The sequence below is a fragment of the Neoarius graeffei genome, chromosome 3, assembly GCF_027579695.1.
Source record: "Neoarius graeffei isolate fNeoGra1 chromosome 3, fNeoGra1.pri, whole genome shotgun sequence".
Lineage (NCBI taxonomy): Eukaryota > Metazoa > Chordata > Actinopteri > Siluriformes > Ariidae > Neoarius > Neoarius graeffei.
The window spans coordinates 29,845,943-29,869,771 of NC_083571.1; the positions used below are offsets into that span (position 1 = coordinate 29,845,943).

The following is a 23,829-nucleotide window of genomic DNA, read 5'->3' on the forward strand; positions in this document are numbered from 1 at the left end:
GTAAACCGCCCGGAAAGTTAAAGAAACATATGTGTAAAGTGTGAGAGCAGGAAGTTGTAAAAGGATGCTTCCTGTGGGAACTATAAATGAGCTGAGGTAAAGATGCACGAGAGCATCATCATCACGTGAGCAAACTGATTTTATTTAGCAAAGCTACAGTGTCTGAGCGCGTCAGTTTCTTCATTCCCATCATGCATAGCGCGTAATAAGCGCTACTTAGCGCGCGCTGCAGTCGGGATTGATTAGTCATGCATGTAATTGGAACACATGAGCAAGGAAGGGCGCGTGCTGCTCGTTTGGACCTGAGCACCACATCCGGTCGTGTTTTCGGACCTTACCGATTCTCCGTGTCGGCCGCGCACTCTCTTGCGCCCCCGGTGGTGGCGGCCGCGGCTTTCTTGCTGAACAGTTTCTGCAGGAGCATCGGGGCCATGCTGCTGTCTCGCGCCGTCCGCCTCGAGCTCACACGACTCGCGCACGTAGGCTACCGGAAACCGGGCGGCTCCTCCATAACGGCCCGAGAAACAGGTCGCGCGCACCTCGCGTCTCTCCGACGTGCTCAAAAAACCCCAGCGTTTTGAGTCACGTGCAAGAAGGAAGCGCCAGCGTTGAAAAAGGAACTGTTCAGTGAGCGCGCGCTGGTCACATGACTGACACTCGTTCTAGTTCATGTGATGGACGGTTCACACAGCACACCACTGCAGCGCTTCCGCGCCCTCGCGCGGCCTTCTGCAGGAAATGCCACACATACTGGACGGGCAGCATGGACAGGGTTGCCAGATCGCAACAAATTCACCGTTCAAAACAGGCACGGTGGTGTACAGGTTAGCGCTGTCGACTCACAGCAAGAAGGTCCGGGTTCGAGCCCTGTGGCCGGCGAGGGCCTTTCTGTGCGGAGTTTGCATGTTGTCCGCGTGGGTTTCCTCCGGTTTCCCCCACAGTCTGTGTGTCAGCCCTGTGATGACCTGGCGACTTGTCCAGGGTGTACCCCGCCTTTCGCCCGTAGTCAGCTGGGATAGGCTCCAGCTTGCCTGCAACCTTGTAGAACAGGATAAAGCGGCTAGAGATAATGAGATGAGATGAGAAAACAGGCACGTTCTCAGAGTGCCAGACACCACTTTTTTTTCCCTGAAATGGGTGGTAAAAGAGGGCAGCACGGTGGTGTAGTGGTTAGCGCTGTCAACTCACAGCAAGAAGGTCGGGGTTCGAGCCCCGTGGCCGGCAAGGGCCTTTCTGTGCGGAGTTTGCATGTTCTCCCTGTGTCCGCGTGGGTTTCCTCCGGGTGCTCCGGTTTCACCCACAGTCCAAAGACATGCAGGTTAGGTTAACTGGTGACTCTAAATTGACCGTAGGTGTGAATGTGAGTGTGAATGGTTGTCTGTGTCTATGCCCATGTTTACATTAGACCGTATCAGCGGATCATCAGATTAACGTTTTTAAAACGATTAGTGTGCACACAGCAACACCAATACACAATTTGCGTGCACATAGCAACGCCAATACACGGATACGCTCGGCTCCGCAGGCATCCTCCTGCGCTCCAAATCACTCCGCCCTGAACAGCGAGTGCCCTCTGGAGGGTGCGCACTCCGGCCCTGCGCAGCTCACAGAGCGTGCGAGTGAAGTGCACAAGCCACGATTCGGGACTGAGCCGCTGTGTGTGTGATCCCAGCGCATATCACTTACTACTTGCAAGTGGAAGGATGGCAAGCCTAAAGACAATCATAAGTACACAATGGGCAGTATTTGCATCAGTATTTGCAGTATTTTCATACTTTTATACTCTTTAATGAAAGGTGGTACAAGGTGGAAGTCCGCACCGTTTTTCAGCAGTCGCGTCACATGACCAACGCCAGCGAATCAGGAAGGTGGATGTCACAGTGACGTTGTCCAATGAGACGCCAGCTAGAGCTCAGCACAGTGTATCTGCGTATTCTGAATGTTTACACAGCACCGGAGCTGACACGATCTGGATTGAATACGTGGACGCTGGCGGATTCCCGTTTCCCGGCGTTTCCAGGCGGTTTAATGTAAACGGACAGTGCATCCGCGAAGAAAACGAGACAGATACGGTCTAATGTAAACGTAGCCTATGTGTCAGCCCTGTGATGACCTGGCGATTTGTCCAGGGTGTACCCCGCCTTTCGCCCGTAGTCAGCTGGGATAGGCTCCAGCTTGCCTGCGACCCTGTAGAACAGGATCAAGCGGCTAGAGATAATGAGATGAGATGAGATGAGAAAACAGGCATGTTCTCAGAGTGCCAGACACCACTTTTTTTTTTTCCTGAAATGGGTGGTAAAAGAGGGTGGCACGGTGGTTAGGGTGCCTCAGTTGCCTTCACTTTCATAAAATCTGATGCATTTTTGTTTGGGTGTTCCTTCTCACCAATAAAGACATCCTGTAAAATTTTTTGACCATATTCAAAAGTCTAATGGTGGCACCATGAGGTTCATTTTTTGCCAAAAAAACGCTTATTTTATGTTTTCGCATAAGGTTTGAATCACAATGTTGGACTCCATTTATTGATTTCTTGTGACCCAGAGATCAGGTTAAGAACCTTTGCAAGGGATTGAGAAGCATTAATGTGATTCATGATCATGCATGAAAATCCCTCACCTTTTGGCGAAATTCGCCGTTTTGAAACCAAAATGGGTGACCTACGTGAATTGTGTAGATCCGATGAGAAAAAAAATTGGGGGGGGGGGGGGTTGATATTGACCCAAAGGGCAAGGAGGTCGCTTCGCACCCATAGACAGCTCGTGCCGGTTTACGCCTCCTCCTCCTGCTTTGATATTGACGCCATAGCGACGGGTACATCTCGCTGTGAAGGGCAAGCAGCATCATTTCACGCCTCTTCTCCTGCTGGCCAGAGCGTGCACACATCAGTCAGAGTGCAGACCAGACTGCTGGAAGCTGGATTGAGTCATCGGACTGAATTTCCTACTTTTTTCAAACTTTCCTGATCGCTATCAAAACAAACAAAACTTCCGGCTTGATTACGTCAGCATTCGAAAGAGGGCGCGCGCGTCTTTTGACAATCCCTGTGTCCGAAATTGCTTGCTACTCACTATAGAGGGATTTCACTGATGTCACCCGAAACCGGAAGTAAACAGACCCTGCGCCATTTTGAAAGACCAACAAACTCGTGATTAGGGGGAAATAACGGCAGCGGTATGTGAACCCACGAGAATAAAGTGCAGTGGCAAACAACTTAAACAAACAAATCTGAGCTGTTTTATTTATGATTTATTGGCCCAACAGTAGACTTGAAAGAAACCTGTGTGAGACTTGGCAAAAAACTGTGGATATAATGGATAAGTCTGTGCATGATCTGTGGACACTTTGAGGTAAGCAAACGCAAGAAATTCTGATTTAAAACATGCTAAATTGGCCCCAAGTTGATAACTGTATGAGGAGCAAGCCTCCCAGACTTCTACAATTTAATAATAATAATAATAATAATAATTTAGGATGGTTTGGGGCTTGCTCTCCCTCCTATTATATAAATAAAGCATAGTTGTGGTGTAGGCATATATCATAAATACATATGTATAATTTGGATAAATTAACCTAAATTATGGATACCTTAATAGTAACAAAAAGTATTAATTTTTCAACTGAAAAGATATATTATTAAAAGATAAATATCAACAAGATTAACTTGGCCATAACTATGTGTACGTTATTCTTAACAACAGCTGTAATATCACGAACCAAGCCGCTAACAACATAATTGTAAGCCTGTAGCCCTTTGTAGGCTTTCAAGTCATCAGCAGTGTAGGCACTGGGTGTAAACAACAAATAGTTTACAATGTCTGGGTAGCAAACAGATGGCAGAATTGGTGTCAGGTCCTCCTTATGTTTCCATTCTCCCTTGCCCCGAGTCTTATCATATGGGTCAAACCCATTGTAAGTGCCAGTATTAGTATAACAGTAATGGTATTAGAAATGTGTTTCCACTAGGTACCTGTAGGTGGCAGTAGTCATTGAGACTTGGTTAATTACTGTGTGTTAGAAAGTCATGAGCAATGGAGCACTTGCATGTGACGTCACAGCCGATCCAGATTGTGACAGACGCCATCGTGTCGGTCAAACGCCATATTCCGCCTTCTACTTCTACTTCTGGTTCTACTTCTGCTTTTACTTCTACCTTTTCTTCTGGAAAACCCTACTATATACAATTCTACTACAACGGCTGCGGCTACAAGCTCTCCCTACCTGTGCACGTTTTTTATGTTTTTTGTGTGTATTTTTGCGTGTTGTTCGTCTGTACCGGACTTCAATATCCACTACAACCGTATGGACTTACTGGACATTGGTTTCCAGCAGAAAATGACGGTTTGTAGCGATTTCCATCGCATGCACAACATTCCGGACGAGAAAAAAAAAAAATTCCGGATGAGATAGCGAGACCAGCGGGGTCTCCATGGATTGTTATCGGAAGCAAAGCGAAGGAGGCGGTGCCGGGAGCCGAAGCAAAAGCGAGGCTGCAGAGCCGGCCTGTTGACTAAGCTCAGAAAACAGCCACTCAAATCTCCACTGCCAAGCCTCTACCTCTCCAACGCCAGGTAAACAAGACGGACGATTTGGAATTACCTTATTCTATTCTATAATCGGCTGGTCAGTGCTATACTCAATACTTAAGTGACTTACCCATCCAATGAGTATTCTTGTTTACAAGATGCCACATCTGAGTCGCTGACAAATCCTGAATTTCTGTAAAGATAACTGTCCAGAGATTTATAAGCATGCAGTGCTTCACCACTGAACAGCGAGGGAAAGTTAATGAGGTAATTATACATGTCCGGGTATTCCGCTGACAGTTCAAAATCCGGTCGTGAAAACTCCGTCCGGTAAGCCATAAGGATCACAAATCTGTAGATCGTTTATTTTAGACATATATCTAGTTATCTGTTCATTAGAAAAATGAGCCGTGTAGTCCGTCAGTTGAAATTGATCCATTCTGTACACGAGTGCAGCAGTATTCAGCGGTGTTTTTGACCGACAAGATGGCGGTTGTGTACTTTCCGGTCACGTGACTGCAAGATCTCTATAGGCATGATCAGGAGACAAAACCATTCGGGTTTTGGTCATGGAGTCTCACCTTTTCTGACTGCAGTTTTAGGACTTAGGATGTAAAAATATGAAGATAAGGAAATAGTTTTTCAGTTTTTAAGCATTTTAATCAGTTTTGTTAATTTTTGTTGTGCCTTTTTGGAGAAATAAATCTTTTTGGCTTTAAAATCCTAAAACACGAGTTGGAATGTGACTCAAAACCGAGTGGATCTACAAATAGTCAGAAAAGAGCTCCAAATGGATAAAGAAAACCCTGTGGATGTCCTGAAGAGTGGATTCAGTCATCTACATGCAAGCATTGACCTCAAGTTTGGAATTTTGTCGAAGGAACAAGTAAGAAAATGTGTCCAGCTTTGCTAATGGAGTTAGCCAATGACTCAGCTAAATTTTCATATTACTGCTGTCTGCTAATGCTAGTTCTGCTGAATATGGAAGCCTGGCTTATGGAAAATAACCACATATAATGATTATTGGAATTGTGTCTGTGGAAAATAGGAACATTTTGGAGGATTTAAAATGTATGAACAAAGTGATGCTGCTGTTTGTCCTAAGAGGACATTAAAGCTGACTGCTAAAGGCATTGAACAAAAGCTTAGCATGACATTGGCAGATAGGAAATCCAAGTTTGCACACCTCAGTCGAATAATGAAGGAGATTGATGTCCTAATGGAAGATGAAAATAATGCTGATAGAGTGTCCCAGAAATTATCAACGGAGTTTACACAAGTGCACATGGATTTTTGCAGCCTGAATAAAACAGCAAAAGAATATATGTCTGAACAGGATATGATTAAAGATCAGAAAACCTGGTATGAATCTAGGACCAAACATCTTAACAGTTTTGTGGAGGATGTTGAGAACTGGTTACAAAGAGCTGCTGAGCAAGCTAAAGAAGCAAGACAGTATGATGCTGAAGTGAGCCCTGCAGATAGTGCTTCGATGGTCAGTTTATCACATAAGTTGGGGAATGCTCCTCGCAGCAGAGCAGATTCAGTTGTGTCTTCAACTACCTCATCTACAAGGCTTAAGTATGAGGCTGAAAGAGCAGCTTTGATTGCACAGGCTAGTGCATTGAAACAAAAACAAGAAATTGACAGAGAATTGGCCCAGTTGCAAGCAAAGAAAGAGGAGCTTGAACTGCAAACAGCTATTGCTGCAGCAAGTGTGAAGATTGAAGTGCTTAGTTTGCATGAGTCTGAAGTGCAAGAGCAAGAACAAGTAAAGGCACCTGAGGTAAGGAATTTGCATGCTGAAGCAGCATTCTCGGAAGATGAAGAGGAAGGTGAGGAAGATGTGGCTTTTCCTGTACTACTACCAACAAGGCAGTCTTCACAACCAAGGCCACATTACTCTACAAGTAGAATGCAAAATGCACACAGCAATGTTTCATCTCCTTCACGCTCATGTTGGTGGAAGACAACGTGACGACATGCAGATTAAAGACCTGCTTGATGTTATGAAGCATCAGAATGATATCACCGAGCTGCTTGTGAAACAACAAAGGTTGTCATCCTTACCATCAGTGGACATTTCTGTTTTTAGTGGTGACCCAACTGAATACAGATTTTTCACTAAAGCCTTTGAGCATGGAATTGAAGACAGAACCCCCAGTAGTAAAGACCATCTATACTTTCTGGAGCAGTACACAAGCGGTCAACCCAAAGTGCTTGTACGAAGTTGTCAGCATATGCATCCTGTCTTAGGGTACAAAGAGGCCAAAAGGCTATTGCACCAGCATTATGGTAACGAATACACCATTGCTATGACGTATGTGGAGAAGGCTTTGAAGTGGCCTGTCTTACAGTTTTTCTCAATTGGTTTGGCTCATTTCTTGAAACTGAGATGACATTCCTATAACTATAAGGTCATTTTGCGAAACAGTGATACAGCTCTGCACAACCCTTCAGATAACCAGCAAAATGTCATATCTCTCCCAAAACCATTCATTCACGCTTCAAAAGGAAATCCCTTTCCCATGTAAATAGTCAGTACCATAAAAATGGCATAGATCCTTCTCAATTGCTTGGCCTCATTTTTGTTCATTAAGTGCTTCTGTCTAAATGACCTGGATGGCTCAACACAATTACATGGATCATCTGCAAATGCTCATATCTCTCCCAAAACAGTTTATCCATGTGTCAAAACTAAATATCCTTCTCAAATAAATAGTCAATACCCCCAAAATGCATTGTCCCTTTGGCATCGTGTAAGCACTGCAAGTCAAAATGCTTAGACAGTTTGTCAGAGGTCTAGCTAAAGGAATACTATTATATATAAAACTGGAGAAATAGGGTTTTACAGTGACAGCAGCCTCCAAAGTTTGACACCACACACAGTGCACTCATTTCACCAAAGAAATTGTTTATTCACACAATTTTCACACAAACAAAATTGCATGCATTACTGCATTACGAACAGAGAGTATAGGTATACAGTAAAAGGAAAATATGCATTTACCTCCTGCATGTGATGTCATGCGTCTATAGGCTATATCACAAAATATAAACATGAACCAAAAAAGGAATTGAAAAAAGCAAGTTCCACAAGTTTAACACTTGGATTAGTCGCTGTTGCTGTCTTCCCCCACCCTCTCCTGGTAGCCTTCCTCATCCTCCAGGCCATCCATCCGCTGCTCTCTGTTTGGCCACAGATTTTCATCAACATCGCACCGGATGTTCTCCCTTGCGATGCAGCGTGGAAAGAAGCGGCGTGAATGTCTTAGCCAACCCCGACACTGATCGCCTGTGATGTCATCGCAGGCAGCATCCATGGCATTGAGGAGAGACCTCTGATCCCCAATGTGGCGTTCATAAACCCTCCACCTCCAAGCAGAAAAAAATTCTTCAATGGGATTGAGGAATGGCGAGTATGGTGGTAAAAAAACATTACGCATCCTTGGATGGGTGTCGAACCACGCTCTGATGAGTGGGCCACGGTGAAAGCTGACATTGTCCCACACAATGACAAATTGTGATAGGTGGGGCGCTTCGAGTCCCCTTTCATTCTCGGGGACCAAATCCACATACAGACGATCCAGGTAGAGGAGGAGCCTCTGCGTGTTGTATGGGCCTAGGCTTGCAATATGTGTGGCCACACCATTGTCAGAAATGGCCGCACACATTGTGATATTTCCTCCTCTTTGACCCGGGACGTCTACTGTGGCCCGCTGGCCAATGATGTTACGTCCGCGCCTGCGGCACTTGGCCAGATTGAAACCTGCCTCGTCCACAAACACCAGGAGATGAGGTGTTTCTATTCCCTCCAATGCCATTATTCTCTACAAAAGAGAAACACAGGTAAAACCAAATCATGCAGATGGGTCATACACAGCAGTAATATCTTCTTCACAAAGTCAATATAACCTGCAACGGTTCCAAACCTATGCTGGCCTATGCAGAGATACTCCAGCTGGTATGTGACACAAAATGGAGAAATACTAATCACAGTTTTCTGTTACAGTTCTTAGGCAAAATTCTGTGGTCAGATACTGGATTCCAAAGGTACAGTAAAGATACGGAAAACCCCCCAAACTTTGAACCTCTGCATAGTGTATAGGTTACAATGGTGGAAAACAAATACAGTAATTGACTTACCTGCACATACTGGTACCGCAGTTCTTTTACCCTCTCTGTATTCCTGACAACATGGTCAATAATGGTGGCTCTAATTTCATCGGGGACAGTGTGATGCCTACGCACGCCTCGCCCTCTTCCCCCTACTCCACCACCACGCATACGCACCCCTCTTCCTCTTCCTCTCCTTCCTCCTCCATCTCTTCCTCTTCCCCTTCCTCCAGCTGGAAGTTGACCTTGTTGAGGTTCCTCCATATTCATTCTGCAAATAGTACTGGCACCAGGCCAAGCTCTATATATACATGTATGGCCGTAGGCACAGTCATACACAACACCTGCCAGGTAACTCCACAAACTGTTGGATTGGTCATCTGTGATGTGGGAAACTCCTCCATCGTTAGTCTAAACCTGAATTCACCTGTCACTTATTCACCTAACTGCCATGTATTTATTCCAAAAATCTTCCAAATTCTTCTGACAAAAATATATATATATATACTATATTGTATTATGTCCTTGACTAATTTTGACAATTGAGCAGACTATTCTGCATATGATGGCTTATACGATGAAATTGTTCTGACATGTTTTGGAGGGAACGACCATAACATTGAGAAGCAGCTAATTGGGATAGATTATGAACATATATTCATTTGGAAGTTGAGCTAAATGTGGGATGATTGTGTTAACTGTGGGCCACTTGTACATAACCATTTGCAAGGATGCACTAGACACCGGAGACATGTACAAAGGATTTGCAATTTGACGAAAGCAATGAGAAATGCCAATCTGTTGTGAGAAGTTGCAAGTGGGTTTGGGGATTTGTCCATGTTATTTTGAGAATGTCATCTCAGTTTCAGGAAATGAGCCAAACCAATTGAGAAAAACTGTAAAATCAGAAGACGTAGCATCTTTGACTGAATTGGCTGTTTTTCTCACAAGTTGTCTTAATACAGTGGAAGGAATGGAGTTTAAAGAAGAGATGGATAGTCCAACTAACATGCGTGCAATTATTGCAAAACTTCCTTTCAGGTTGAGAGAAAGGTGGAGGGGATTCGCGTGTGACATACAAGAAAAGACCGGTTTCAGAGCCAGGTTTGAAGATTTGGTGTACTTTGTGGAGAGACAGGCAAGAATAGCCACTGATCCATTATTTGGCAACATTCAAGAGCCTGCGAGTTCAAAAGACAAAGGCATAGCTAAACCTGGCCACACACAAAAGTCCAAAGAAATGAAAAGCACATTTGCAATGAGTGCTGAACCTGTGACTGATGCTAAACAGTCAACAAACAAGGCAAAGGACTTGAGTTCCTCTAGCGAGAAGTGTCATTTCTGTCAGAAAGAACACAAGCTGGCATCTTGTAAGACCATTGTGCAGAAACCTCACAAGGAGAGGCTAGAATTTTTGAAGTCCAAAGGCTTATGCTTTGGTTGCCTGTCACCTGGGCATTTGAGCAAAACTTGTGAGCAGAAAATAACATGCAAGAAGTGCTCATTGAAACACCCTACTATTCTGCACATACAGTAGCCAGCAAGCCTACTGGCCAAACCGAGAATAACAAGACAGTGACTGACAGCAGTCCACCATCACTGGATAAGGAAACTTGTGGTTGCACTGGGGCCGGGGATGCAAAATGTGCCCTAGCTGTGGTTCCAGTGAAAGTTAAGTCTGTGAAAGGAACACGTTGTGCAGACCTATGCATTTTTAGATTCAGGCAGTTCAGCTTGTTTCTGTTCTGAAGACTTGATACGTGACTTAAATGTGACTGGAAGAAAGACAAACATCTTACTTTGCATGATGGGACAAGAAAGACCTGTTAGCACATATGTTGTCACAGGACTGGAGATTTGTGGATCGGAAGGTGATTCCTATGTGTCACTTCCTCAGGTGTATTCACAAAAGGAAATTCCTGTCAAGGAGGACTGCATTCCTAGACAAGATGATGTGGATAAATGGCCACACCTGAAAGAAATCCATGTCCAGGAGATTGAGGCTGGCATAGGATTATTAATAGGAACCAATGTGCCGAAGGCTTTGGAGCCATGGAAGGTTGTTAATAGCGAGGGTAATGGGCCTTATGCTATCAGAACCATCCTTGGGTGGGTTGTAAATGGCCCTCTACAGAAGGAAGACCCAATGGAGAATGATGAGGAATGGCCAGAAGTGGCAGCGAACAGAATTTCTGTGGCATGTCTTGACAATCTCATTCAGCATCAGATGAAGCTTGACTTTCCTGAAGCTCAGCAAGCAGAGAAAGTGGAAATGTCTGTAGAAGACAGACGATTCATGGATTCCGTGTCTAAGTCGGTACAATTGGTCGACGGACACTTTAGCATTGGTCTTCCCCTGAAAGCGGTGGATGCCAAGTTAACAAACAACCGCATGATAGCTGTGCAAAGGGCAGAGCATCTGTGAAGGAAATTCATGAGGAATGAGAAGTTCTGTCAGGATTATGTCAAGTTCATGAGTGACATGCTGGAGAAGGGCTACGCAGAGAAAATTCCCGAAGATGAGGTCCACAACAACGAAGATGACGGGCGGACGTGGTACATCCCACATCACGGGGTCTACCACCCTACCAAGCATAAGATCAGGGTAGTCTTCGATTGTGCAGCCAAGTTCCAAGGAATTTCTCTGAACTCACAGCTACTTCAAGGACCTGACCTAACCAACTCCTTGATTGGTGTCTTGTTAAGGTTCAGGCAAGAAACAGTAGCCTTCATGTCAGATATAGAAGGCATGTTCCATCAGGTACGGGTCCCTGCCAAAGATGTGAACCTTTTGAGATTCCTGTGGTGGCCACAGGGGGACCACAGACAAGAGTTGGAGGAACATAGGATGGTTGTGCACTTATTTGGGGCAACCTCATCCCCAAGTTGTGCCAACTATGCCCTCAGGCAGTGTGCTGAGTGCTTTCAAGATCAGTTCAGTGCAGAGGCATCCAAGACAGTGATGCGACACTTTTATGTCGACAACTGCCTACGGTCAGTTGCATCTGAAGATGAAGCAGTGGCACTGATACAGGAAGTAAGAGCTCTGTGTGCTTTGGGCGGATTTAGAGTGACCAAGTGGACCTCTAATAGCCGCCGAGTCCTGGCATCAGTTCCAGAAGAGGAAAGGGCCTCAGGGGTCAGAAATTTGGATTTGGACAAAGACTCGCTTCCTCTGGAAAGAGCTCTAGGGGTACAATGGTGCATTGAATCAGATGCTTTGAAGTTCAAAGTAACCATTCAGAGGAGAGTGCTTACAAGACGAGGTTTGTTGTCCATGGTTAGTTCCATCTATGACCCTCTAGGAATTCTCTCTCCCATAATCCTCCCAGTGAAAGGTATACTGCAGGAATTGTGTGTGAGGAAACATGGTTGGGATGATGATATGCCAGAACCCCTAGTGAAGCAGTGGGAACAATGGATAACTCACCTGCACAAGTTGTCAGAGCTGGAAGTGAGGCGATGTGTTAAGACACATGACTTTGGAACAGCTACAACAGCCAGACTGCATCATTTCACCGATGCTAGTGAGCGAGGTTATGGCACTTGTACTTACCTGGTCTTGAAAAATGATAAGCATGAAGAACAGTGTTCTTTCATCATGGGAAAGGCAAGAGTTGCGCCTCTAAAACCAGTCACGATACCCAGGCTGGAGCTCACTGCAGCGACTGTAGCTGCGAAGATGGACAACATGATACGAGCCGAGCTAGACATGGATTTGGAGGAATCGGTATTCTGGACTGATAGTACCACAGTCCTTAGGTACATCCAGAATGAATCAGCAAGGTTTTGTACATTTGTTGCCAACCGGATTACAGCAATCAGGGAACAGTCCAAAGTAAGCCAGTGGAGGTATGTGGAATCCTTCAACAATCCAGCGGACCATGCTTCCAAAGGTTGCACAGTGGAAGCGTTCCTGAAGGCCAATACCTGGTTATCGGGGCCGGAATTCCTGTTGCGGCCTGAGGACGCATGGCCTAGCTTTCCAGACAGTTTCAATCAGTCTCTGGTGAAGGATCCTGAAGTGAAGGAATCTGCGGTATTCACTGTGGTCACTGAGAACGCAGAGGATGTAGTCCTAAAGTTCATCCATCATTATGCAGATTGGCATCGTCTGAAGCGAGCGGTTGCGTGGATGATCAAGCTTAAGAACACCCTGAAGCTTCTAAGTCAAAAACAAAAGGAATTTGCATCAGCCTTGAAAGAAAGAAGTGATGGTCTTGGAAAGGATAAGAAGAACGTGGGAAGAAGGATGGCTGAACTGAAGGCTTCTTTGTGTGTCAGTCCTCCATCCTTGGATGACATCTTGGAGGCTGAGTTAGAGATTGTACAAATCAGCCAGCAACGTGCATTCTCTAAAGAGATAGCTGCATTGGAACAAGGGAAATTGGTCTCAAAGAGCAGCCCCCTCTACAGGTTGTCACCTGTCTTGCAGGATAACATTGTGAGAGTGGGTGGCAGACTGAATAGAGCCAGTATGCCTGAAGAGTCAAAGTACCCGGCTATCTTGTCAAAGGATATGCACATTACATTGCTTATCCTAAGAGCAGTCCATAAAGAAGTTGGACATGGTGGTCGCAATTATATGCTGTCAAAGTTGAGGCAAAAGTATTGGCTGCCTAAGCCTCATGCCGTCATTAGGAACATGCTGTCTCAGTGCGTCACCTGTAGACGGCTTCACGGTACTGCAAGCTGTCAGATTATGGCTGACCTTCCAAAAGACAGAGTCTTACCTGACGAGCCGCCATTTACTAATGTCGGTGTCGATTATTTCGGCCCATTCGACGTCAAGAGAGGCCGTACAACGTTGAAGAGATATGGAGTGCTTTTTATGTGTCTTGTAGTGAGAGCAGTTCACACCGAGGTGGCAAGTTCACTTGATACAGACTCCTGTATTCATGCCCTACGAAGATTTGTTGCTAGAAGGGGTCAAGTCAAAGTGATCAGATCGGACAACGGCACAAACTTCATCAGTGCAGAACGTGAGCTGCGACAGGCAGTACAGGAGTTGAATAAGGAACAGATTGAAGCTTGAATAAGGAACAGATTGGCACAAAGGAACATTAAGTGGATCTTTAACCCCCCAACAGCGTCCCACCATGGCGGGGTGTGGGAACGCCAGATAAGATCAGTGAGGAAGATCCTGAATTCTATCGTGAAGCAGCATACTTTGGATGAGGAAGGTCTGCAAACACTTATGTGTGAGGTTGAGGCCATCATCAATAGCCGCCCTCTCACGAAAGTGTCGGATGATCCTAACGACTTGGAGGCAATTACCCCGAACCATCTTCTTCTGATGAAGACCAAACCTGTAATACCTCCAGGTATCTTCAATGCCAAGGATATCTACTCCAGACGCAGATGGCGCCAGGTCCAGTATATGGCAGAGTTGTTTTGGAAACGCTGGACTAAGGAGTATTTGCCAGACTTGCAGCAAAGGCAAAAGTGGCTGCACCCAAGGCGTAATGTTGCAGTCGGGGACATTGTGCTTCTGATTGATGATTCGGCTCCCAGAAGTTCCTGGATCATGGGGCGAGTCATCGAGACCATCCAGGACAGTAGGGGAAGAGTTCGACAAGTTCGACTGAAGACCAGCACGAATCTTCTCCTGAGACCAGTCACCAAGCTGTGTCTCCTACTTGAAGCAGATATGTAGCATATTGCTTGCTGCATGAGACAGTGGTAAAGACTGATCTCCAATGGTGAGTTATGTGCTTGAACCTCTGACTCCATGTTGTTCCAGTTTATGAAGACATATTGGGCATTAACAGAGATTGAACTTTGAACATTCCTTTTTTGAAAACATGATCAAAAGAGGGCGACACGGTGGTGTAGTGGTTAGCGCTGTCGCCTCACAGCAAGAAGGTCCTGGGTTCGAGCCCCGGGGCCGGCGAGGGCCTTTCTGTGCGGAGTTTGCATGTTCTCCCCGTGTCCGCGTGGGTTTCCTCCGGGTGCTCCGGTTTCCCCCACAGTCCAAAGACATGCAGGTTAGGTTAACTGGTGACTCTAAATTGACCGTAGGTGTGAATGGTTGTCTGTGTCTATGTGTCAGCCCTGTGATGACCTGGCGACTTGTCCAGGGTGTACCCCGCCTTTCGCCCATAGTCAGCTGGGATAGGCTCCAGCTTGCCTGCGACCCTGTAGAAGGATAAAGCGGCTAGAGATAATGAGAGATGAGAGATAATGATCAAAAGAGTTCCAGACATGAAAACATTGTAAAAAAAAAAAAAGGAAGATTGTACAAAATTTGGTTGTTTTATATAACAAATTGTTTACTGTTATTAAGTTTAGTACTTTAGTATAGTTTAATGTTTATGGTAATTGTTTGTTTATTTACAAGACAATTAGGGGCCGGATATGTAAGTGCCAGTATTAGTATAACAGTAATGGTATTAGAAATGTGTTTCCACTAGGTACCTGTAGGTGGCAGTAGTCATTGAGACTTGGTTAATTACTGTGTGTTAGAAAGTCATGAGCAATAGGCATGATCAGGATCGTTTATTTTAGACATATATCTAGTTATCTGTTCATTAGAAAAATGAGCCATGTAGTCCGTCGGTTGAAATTGATCCATTCTGTACACGAGTGCAGCAGTATTCAGTGGTGTTTTTGACCGACAAGATGGCGGTTGTGTACTTTCCGGTCACGTGACTGCAAGATCTCTATAGGCATGATCAGGAGACAAAACCATTCGGGTTTTGGTCATGGAGTCTCACCTTTTCTGACTGCAGTTTTAGGACTTAGGATGTAAAAATATGAAGATAAGGAAATAGTTTTTCAGTTTTTAAGCATTTTAATTGGTTTTGTTAATTTTTGTTGTGCCTTTTTGGAGAAATAAATCTTTTTGGCTTGAAAATCCTAAAACACGAGTTGGAATGTGACTCAAAACCGAGTGGATCTACACCCATCAATCACAGCCAGTTTCTCCACATACCGTGCCCTTTCTGCAGCTGGTAATGTACTCACATAACCAGAATTATCATCCATCTTGTCACTTTACTCTCGCTCGTACTTTGTTTTATATTGTGAGTGCATGTACTTGGTCTTCCAATATGGCGCCTAACAAAATCTTGCAGCGCGGTGACGTCATGCGGTAGCCCTCTATAGGGCACTGTATAGTGGAGACGCCATTTTGTAGTGCTGTCCGTGCTGAAAGAAATCAAATTAAAAGTCTCAAATTTGATTTAATAAAAGACAGCAACAAAGAAGAAAGTATTCAGCCTTGATTTAAAAAGAACTGAAAGCTGCAGGTACTTCCATATCTTGGCAGGCTGAGTGGTATGCTGGGGCACCTCTTGCCAGCAGACCAGGATATCCAGAGGGAACTTGTGCGGTTCAGTGTTGACCTGACCATCCCCAGCTTCAAGGAGGGAGAGAGCATCATGGAGTGGTGGGGTCATGTCTTCGACAAACCAGACAAGTGCCCCTCCCTGGGTGCACTGGTTAAGTGTTGCCTCTCCATCTTTCATGGACCTAGAGTCGAGTCCTCATTTAGTCTGATGAATGATGTAATTGATCAAAGGAGTGGCAACATGAATGTGGAAACATTTAATGCAATACAGAAGGTCAATTACACGCTGATGTCCAGGGGGAAGACAGCTATGCAGCGCTTTAGAAGGGAGGACGTGAAGTTTGGGGAAGTGGACAGAACATTGTGCAAGAACATTAACTCTGCAGCAGCCACATACAAACACCAGCAGAGGGTGAACAAGGAGGAAAAGCAGCAGCAGCAGAGCAAGTATGGCTGTCAAGCAACTTGCAGTGCTCAGCAGGCCAAGAAACTGACTGCTGAAGGAGAGAAGCGGGCAAGGCTGAAACATGTGGCAACTCGGCGAAAGTGGTCCATGGAGACACTGGTGGTCCAGGCAAATAAAAGGAAAAAATGATCACTATTCCTTGTGTGTTCCACTTTCTTCGTTCTATTATTCGCATTTTTTTCCAGGGCATAATTTCACTATAACTACATGTATTTGTACTGTATGTCCTTGTGCAAATGTCAATACAGTATACTTAGTAAGGAGGCTATAATATTTATTCTGGGGGAGGACCCCCCAAACAAAATAAAACAACACCAGAGGCCACGTCACCACTCGTGCACCCTTCTCACCTTTTTCACCCCGACCCGTTTTCATGCCTGATGATACATTTGTATTGTTTGTTTAAAAGTAGTTGAACAATGATTCAATGAACAGCTAAAACTCAAACTGTGCTTGATAATATATTTAGAATATGTACTAGAAAAGTGATTGAAATTTTGTCATAAAAGTCATAAAATAGCAGCTTTTTCCATAACTTTGAGCTCCTGGTGCCACCATTAAACTTTTGAATTTTGTCAAAATATTTCACCCAGTGTGTTTTCTTACCAAAAGGAACATAAAAACAAAAATGCATCATGATCGGAGGAACTTTTCATTTTTAGGGGGCAACTGATGCACCCTAACGGTGGTGTAGTGGTTAGCACTGTCACCTCACAGCAAGAAGGTCCTGGGTTTGATCCCAGCGGCTGGCGAGTGCCTTTCTGTGTGGAGTTTGCATGCTCTCCCTGTGTCCATGTGGGTTTGCTCCGGTTTCCCCCAAAGGCATGGAGGTTAGGCTAATTCTTCTTCTTCTTGTGGCTGCTCCCGATTAGGGGTCACCACAGCGGATCTTTCGTCTCCATTGCTCTCTGTGTTCTGCATCCTTCTCTACCACACCTGCCACTGTCATGTCCTCTCTCACCACATCCATTTATCTCCTCCTCTTTGGCCTTCCTTGTTTTCGTTTGCCTGGCAGCTCCATCCTCAACATTCTCCTTCCCACATGCTCTGCATCTCTTCTCAGGATATGCCCATACCATCTCAGTCTCATCTCTCTTAGCTTAATTCCCAAGCTCTCCACATGTGCTGTCCCTCTGATGTTTTCGTTCCTTATCTTATCCAACCTCCCATCGCAAACCTTAACGTCCTCAATTCTGCCACCTGTCTCTTCGCTAAGGGTACGGTCTCCAATCCATACATCACAGCTGGTCTCACTACTGTCTTATACATCTTACCTTTCACTTTTGCTGGGACTTTCCTATCACAAATGACTCCCGAAATCCTTCCCCAACTGCTCCACCCTGCCTGCACTCTCTTTCTCACCTCACTATCACAGCCCCCATTTTCCTGAACAGTTGACCCCAGGTACTTGAATTCACCAACTTTCTTTATGTCTACTCCTTGCATCTTCACTACACTCTCATCCCCATTCTCATTGATGCACATGTATTCTGTTTTGCTACTGCTCACCTTCATTCCTCTTCGTTCCAATGCATACCTCCATCTCTCCAAACCCAACTCAACCTCCTTTCTACTTTCACCACATATCACAATATCATCCACAAACATCATGTTCCATGGTGTTGTTGAGTCCTCCTGTTGGTGTGGGTCACTGGGTGTGAACGACCTAGAGCAGGGCTTTTCAAAGTGTGGGGCGTGCCTCCCCTAGGGGGCGCCAGAGTTCTTCAGGGGAGCGCAACGTGAGGAAAAATAAACCAGAATAAGTTACTATTGCGGACATTTAGCGAACTTCAGCTAGCCTTTGCCAGAGACAAAATGGATCGATTTTTAGTACCTAAAGCTACAGTGAGTGAGGAGACAGAGTCTGGGCCAAACGAAAAAAGAAGGAAGTATGACCACGATTATTTAAAATTTGGATTTTCATGGACTGGATCTGAAGATTCTCCACTTCCACAGTGTGTTGTCTGCCAAGAGGTGCTAGCTAACGATGCTATGAGATGTTTAAAATGTGTAAAACAAGCTGTTTAAAAAAAAAAAGCACAGATGTTTAAAATGTGTAAAAAAGAAATGTTTTAAAAAAGCACAGATGTTTAAAATGTGTAAAAAAGAGGTTTTAAAAGGACAGATATTTAAAATGTGTAAAAAAAGAGGTTTAAAAAAAGCACAGATGTTTAAAATGTGTAAAAAAAGAGGTTTTAAAAAAAGCACAGATGTTTAAAATGTGTAAAAAAGAGGTTTTAAAAAAAGCACAGATGTTTAAAATGTGTAAAAAAGAGGTTTTAAAAAAGCACAGATGTTTAAAAGGTGTAAAAAAAGGTTTTCAAAAAGCACAGATGTTTAAAATATCTCATCTCATTATCTCTAGCCGCTTTATCCTTCTACAGGGTCGCAGGCAAGCTGGAGCCTATCCCAGCTGACTACGGGCGAAAGGCGGGGTACACCCTGGACAAGTCGCCAGGTCATCACAGGGCTGACACATAGACACAGACAACCATTCACACTCACATTCACACCTACGGTCAATTTAGAGTCACCAGTCAACCTAACCTGCATGTCTTTGGACTGTGGGGGAAACCGGAGCACCCGGAGGAAACCCACGCGGACACGGGGAGAACATGCAAACTCCACACAGAAAGGCTCCCGGTCCCGGGGCTCGAACCCAGGACCTTCTTGCTGTGAGGCGACAGCGCTAACCACTACACCACCGTGCCGCCTGTTTAAAATATGTAAAAGAAAAAAATACAAATGTGTACAACAATTTTTTTAAAATACGAATGGAACATTAAGTATAGCAACAACAAAAATTGTAAGGGGGGGGCGCTGTTGTTTATTTGCTCTCTGAGGGGGGGCTGACTCTCCCACACTTTGAAAACCCCTGGCCTAGAGAGTTGTTGGGGTGATCAATGGGTTGTTCGTTCTCTCTGTCCTCCTGTGAGTCACTGAAAACAGCTGGGTTTTGGTGTGCATTCAGTTGTCTGGGAAGTGTGCCAAGGACTGCATTGTAGGTGGCTGATAAATGGTGTCTTAGACCCCCACCTCTGTTCAGTGATGGCCGTTCCAGGTTAACAAAAATGGCTTCTTTAACTCCTCGCTCATACCAACGATCCTCTCTGGCTAAAATGTGTACGTTGCAATCCTGAAATGAGTGTCCTTTGTTGTTAAGATGAAGATGGACAGCAGAGTCCTGGCCTGAGGAACTGGCTCTCCTGTATTGAGCCATATGCCTGTGGAGCGGTTGTTTTGTGTCCCTAATATACCGGTACAGTTGCTCTCTTTTACCACCCACAGTTTATTATGACCTGGATGACTGAAAATCTTCACAGACATTTTTCCTGAAATGAGACAAATAGGTAGGGGAGAGTGGGGTAAGATGACCCAGGGGGTAAGATGAGCCACCCCTTGTTTCTAAGAAACAGTAAACAAATGTGACCATGTGACCACATTCAAAGGGGGCCAGGACCATTTACTTACACTTGTGGAGAGGAGCACCACATGTCAAACTAGGTGAGGGACATATTTATAAAAATGTGTTTTTGTGCTTTCTAAGTCAATTCCATGTTTGTCCACAGTGAAGATGATTTAGAGAAGACAAAAGTAGAATAATATTTAGACACATTAGGGCTAAGTTAGTGGCTTTCTAAGCTATGATATGAATGCTAATAAAAATAATTTTGATTAGCCTAATCCCCTTTATTAGCATTTTTCTACAAAATGGTGGCCATGGGGTAAGATGAGCCATTAGATGTGGGGCAAGTTGAGCCACTGGCTCAACTTACCCCATTGGTGGCTGAGCTTACCCAATATGGATGACACTTAAGTTTTCACATTTACTGGTCATATATGACAACAACATATATATATATATATATATATATATATATATATATATATATATATATGACATCAGATGAGGAAGACCAGTTGTTCGATGTGGGGGATTATGTTGTGGCAAAATTCACGGGGAAAAAGAAAGTGCATTTCTTCATTGGCCAGATAATCAAATTGGATGTCTTCGAAATAGAGGCAAGATTTCTCAAAAGAAGCCGGTCATGCCATGGCTCTGCAAGAAAGCCAACCTTTGTCTTCAAAGAGAAAGATGAGGCTGTCCTGTCAAGACAGGATATTGTGAAAAAATTGCCCCGCCCCTTTACTGTTGGGGGGACAGCACGGAGGGAGAGGCAAATGGTGTTCCCTTGCCATTTGAACGCTTGGAACATTGAATAATGATGAAATGATTGAATGATTGATGGAATGATTGCTGCATGTTTTAGCAATGTTTTAACCTACTGAAAGAAATAAGATTCTTTTGGCACTGTTCTACTGTTTTAGTAATTTCTATAATATAGTATATCTCTCATTCCCTCTCTAACCATCCCTCTTTCTATCTATCTACGCATATATCTCTCTCTATCCATCTATCTATCCCTCCCTATCCCATCTCGTTCTATCACCTCTCTCTTCATCTCCCCTTCTTTATGCAACGGCCCTATCCCCCACTTGATTGACTTGACTTGATTCATTGATTGCATTTCTAATAATAAAAGTTGTTTACTTTGTTAACCTAACATGTTTTGTGTTGGCTCAATTTACCCCACACAGTGGCTCATCTTACCCTGTGCATGGGGTAAGTTGAGCCACTTGACATTTTTTTTTTCAAGAGGTAATATCACTCTAACCATAAGAGCTTATCAATTATGTTTTGCTCAGATAGTAACAGTACACTTTGAAATTTGGTATGGTGTGTAGACTGGAAGCAAAAATGGCTTTAACATGTAGTTATGATGAAAAATGTAAAAAGTGGCTCATCTTACCCCACTCTCCCCTACATGATACAACAATGACCACTGCACAAAAAATTGGGATTATTTCTGTGTCTGTCTGCTTTTTAAAGTGTAAAACAACTGAAACCATGATAAAAAATACTCTCATGTTTAAAAAAAAAACTGCAAAGATTATTGCCTATTATATCCATCCATTATCTGTAGCTGCGTATCCTGTTCTACAGGGTTGCAGGCAAGCTGGAGCTTATCCCAGCTGACTATGGGCGAGAGGCGGGGTACACCCTGGACAAGTCGCCAGATCATCACAGGGCTCCTATTATATTCATATTTATAGCAGATATGCAGAACTTTTATTTTTAAATAAATTTCTGAGTGGATAGTATCTCCATCCTTGACTCTTGTATGCTGCATAAATGGGAATAACAAAATTTTTTTTTTGAGATTTATAATCGACCACAAAGTTGGCATTCGAGCTGCACCGCTGAGCCAGCCAGCCCTGAGTGCGTGACATCACTGGGGTAACCGGTTTTAAGGCCGAGGCCTTTGACAGCTATAGACCAAAGTCATATAAATAAAAATGTACAACCCCGATTCCAAAAAAGTTGGGACAAAGTACAAATTGTAAATAAAGACGGAATACAATAATTTACAAATCTCAAAAACTGATATTGTATTCACAGTAGAACATAGACAACATATCAAATGTCGAAAGTGAGACATTTTGAAATTTCATGCCAAATATTGGCTCATTTGAAATTTCATGACAGCAACACATCTCAAAAAAGTTTGGACAGGGAAATAAGAGGCTGGAAAAGTTAAAGGTACAAAAAAGGAACAGCTGGAGGACCAAATTGCAACTCATGAGGTCAATTGGCAATAGGTCATTAACATGACTGGGTATAAAAAGAGCATCTTGGAGTGGCAGCAGCTCTCAGAAGTAAAGATGGGAAGAGGATCACCAATACCCTTAATTCTGTGCCGACAAATAGTGGAGCAATATCAGAAAGGAGTTCGACAGTGTAAAATTGCAAAGAGTTTGAACATATCATCTACAGTGCATAATGTCATCAAAAGATTCAGAGAATCTGGAAGAATCTCTGTGCGTAAGGGTCAAGGCCGGAAAACCATACTGGGTGCCTGTGATCTTCGGGCCCTGAGACGGCACTGCATCACATACAGGCATGCTTCTGTATTGGAAATCACAAACTGGGCTCAGGAATATTTCCAGAGAACATTATCTGTGAACACAATTCACCGTGCCATCCGCCGTTGCCAGCTAAAACTCTATAGTTCAAAGAAGAAGCCGTATCTAAACATGATCCAGAAGCGCAGACGTCTTCTCTGGGCCAAGGCTCATTTAAAATGGACTGTGGCAAAGTGGAAAACTGTTCTGTGGTCAGACGAATCAAAATTTGAAGTTCTTTATGGAAATCAGGGACGCCGTGTCATTCGGACTAAAGAGGAGAAGGACGACCCAAGTTGTTATCAGCGCTCAGTTCAGAAGCCTGCATCTCTGATGGTATGGGGTTGCATTAGTGCGTGTGGCATGGGCAGCTTACACATCTGGAAAGACACCATCAATGCTGAAAGGTATATCCAGGTTCTAGAGCAACATTTGCTCCCATCCAGACGATGTCTCTTTCAGGGAAGACCTTGTATTTTCCAACATGACAATGCCAAACCACATACTGCATCAATTACAGCATCATGGCTGCGTAGAAGAAAGGTCCAGGTACTGAACTGGCCAGCCTGCAGTCCAGATCTTTCACCCATAGAAAACATTTGGTGCATCATAAAACGGAAGATACGACAAAAAAGACCTAAGACAGTTGAGCAACTAGAATCCTACATTAGACAAGAATGGGTTAACATTCCTATCCCTAAACTTGAGCAACTTGTCTCCTCAGTCCCCAGATGTTTACAGACTGTTGTAAAGAGAAAAGGGGATGTCTCACAGTGGTAAACATGGCCTTGTCCCAACTTTTTTGAGATGTGTTGTTGTCATGAAATTTAAAATCACCTAATTTTTCTCTTTAAATGATACATTTTCTCAGTTTAAACATTTGATATGTCATCTATGTTCTATTCTGAATAAAATATGGAATCTTGAAACTTCCACATCATTGCATTCCGTTTTAATTTACAATTTGTACTTTGTCCCAACTTTTTTGGAATCGGGGTTGTATGGTGAAAGTAAGAAATCCCGTTACCGACTTGCTCAACTAAGACTGATTTGACTTCATTGATTGTGGGTTGACTCATTAAAACAGGATAGGTGTTATCACCTATGTAACATACATGTACATGCATGCATTTTCACTGATAAAACGTAAAAGGCTAATTAAATAATCAGATGAACTGAGACAATCACATTCTGAAGCAAATTAAATAATCTTATACCGCTAACTTAAACACACAATACAAGTTACATGTATTAATCTAAATGCAGGTAAACAACATGTTTTTGTTGTTTTATATCCAAGTGAGAGTCGGAGCTTACCCGTCTGTGCTCTCGCTTCTCGAAGGCCGAGCTTGTGGCCGATTGTTTTGAAACAGTCTGACTTTCAGTTGTTCGTTCAGTTCTCCATTCATTCACTTCTTCCATGTAAGGGCGAGATGGCAGCAATATCCAGTTTAGAAATAAGACGGCTG

The 23,829-nt window shown here is 43.9% G+C and overlaps 2 protein-coding genes and 1 long non-coding RNA gene across 6 annotated transcripts in view; 1 reads left to right on the forward strand and 2 right to left on the reverse strand.

Annotated features, from left to right (window-relative positions):
- The window catches only part of fnip2 (folliculin interacting protein 2), a 44,191-nt gene extending 43,539 nt beyond the window's left edge, over positions 1–652 (reverse strand). For 3 of the 4 annotated variants that reach the window (XM_060916626.1, XM_060916628.1, XM_060916627.1), the window contains exon 1: positions 339–652. In XM_060916626.1, coding sequence (XP_060772609.1) covers positions 339–433 — 95 coding nt within the window. In that variant the 5' untranslated portion in view covers positions 434–652. The remainder of the gene's footprint in view (positions 1–338) is intronic. The other variant, XM_060916622.1, reaches the window with a different exon arrangement.
- A 2,004-nt stretch (positions 653–2,656) lies between these two features.
- Positions 2,657–23,829, forward strand: part of LOC132883250 (uncharacterized) — a 30,326-nt gene continuing 9,153 nt past the window's right edge. Inside the window, exon 1 of the long non-coding RNA XR_009654294.1 lies at positions 2,657–3,347. This is a non-coding gene — a long non-coding RNA (uncharacterized LOC132883250). The remainder of the gene's footprint in view (positions 3,348–23,829) is intronic.
- LOC132883248 (uncharacterized) lies at positions 7,421–8,831 on the reverse strand. Its single transcript, XM_060916621.1, has 2 exons — positions 8,670–8,831; positions 7,421–8,353 (listed from the first exon to the last, which is right to left on the reverse strand). Exons 1-2 carry the CDS (start codon positions 8,808–8,810, stop codon positions 7,637–7,639), a joined length of 858 nt encoding a protein of 285 aa, XP_060772604.1. The 5' UTR covers positions 8,811–8,831; the 3' UTR covers positions 7,421–7,636.

Bases quoted from the DNA above. Each gene is read 5' to 3' on its own strand.
- LOC132883248 (XM_060916621.1), bottom strand. From the start codon at position 8,810: ATGCGTGGTGGTGGAGTAGGGGGAAGAGGGCGAGGCGTGCGTAGGCAT. The intron at 8,354-8,669 runs GTAAGTCAATTA...TCTCTTTTGTAG, and splicing joins TGCGGTACCAGTATGTGCAG to AGAATAATGGCATTGGAGGG.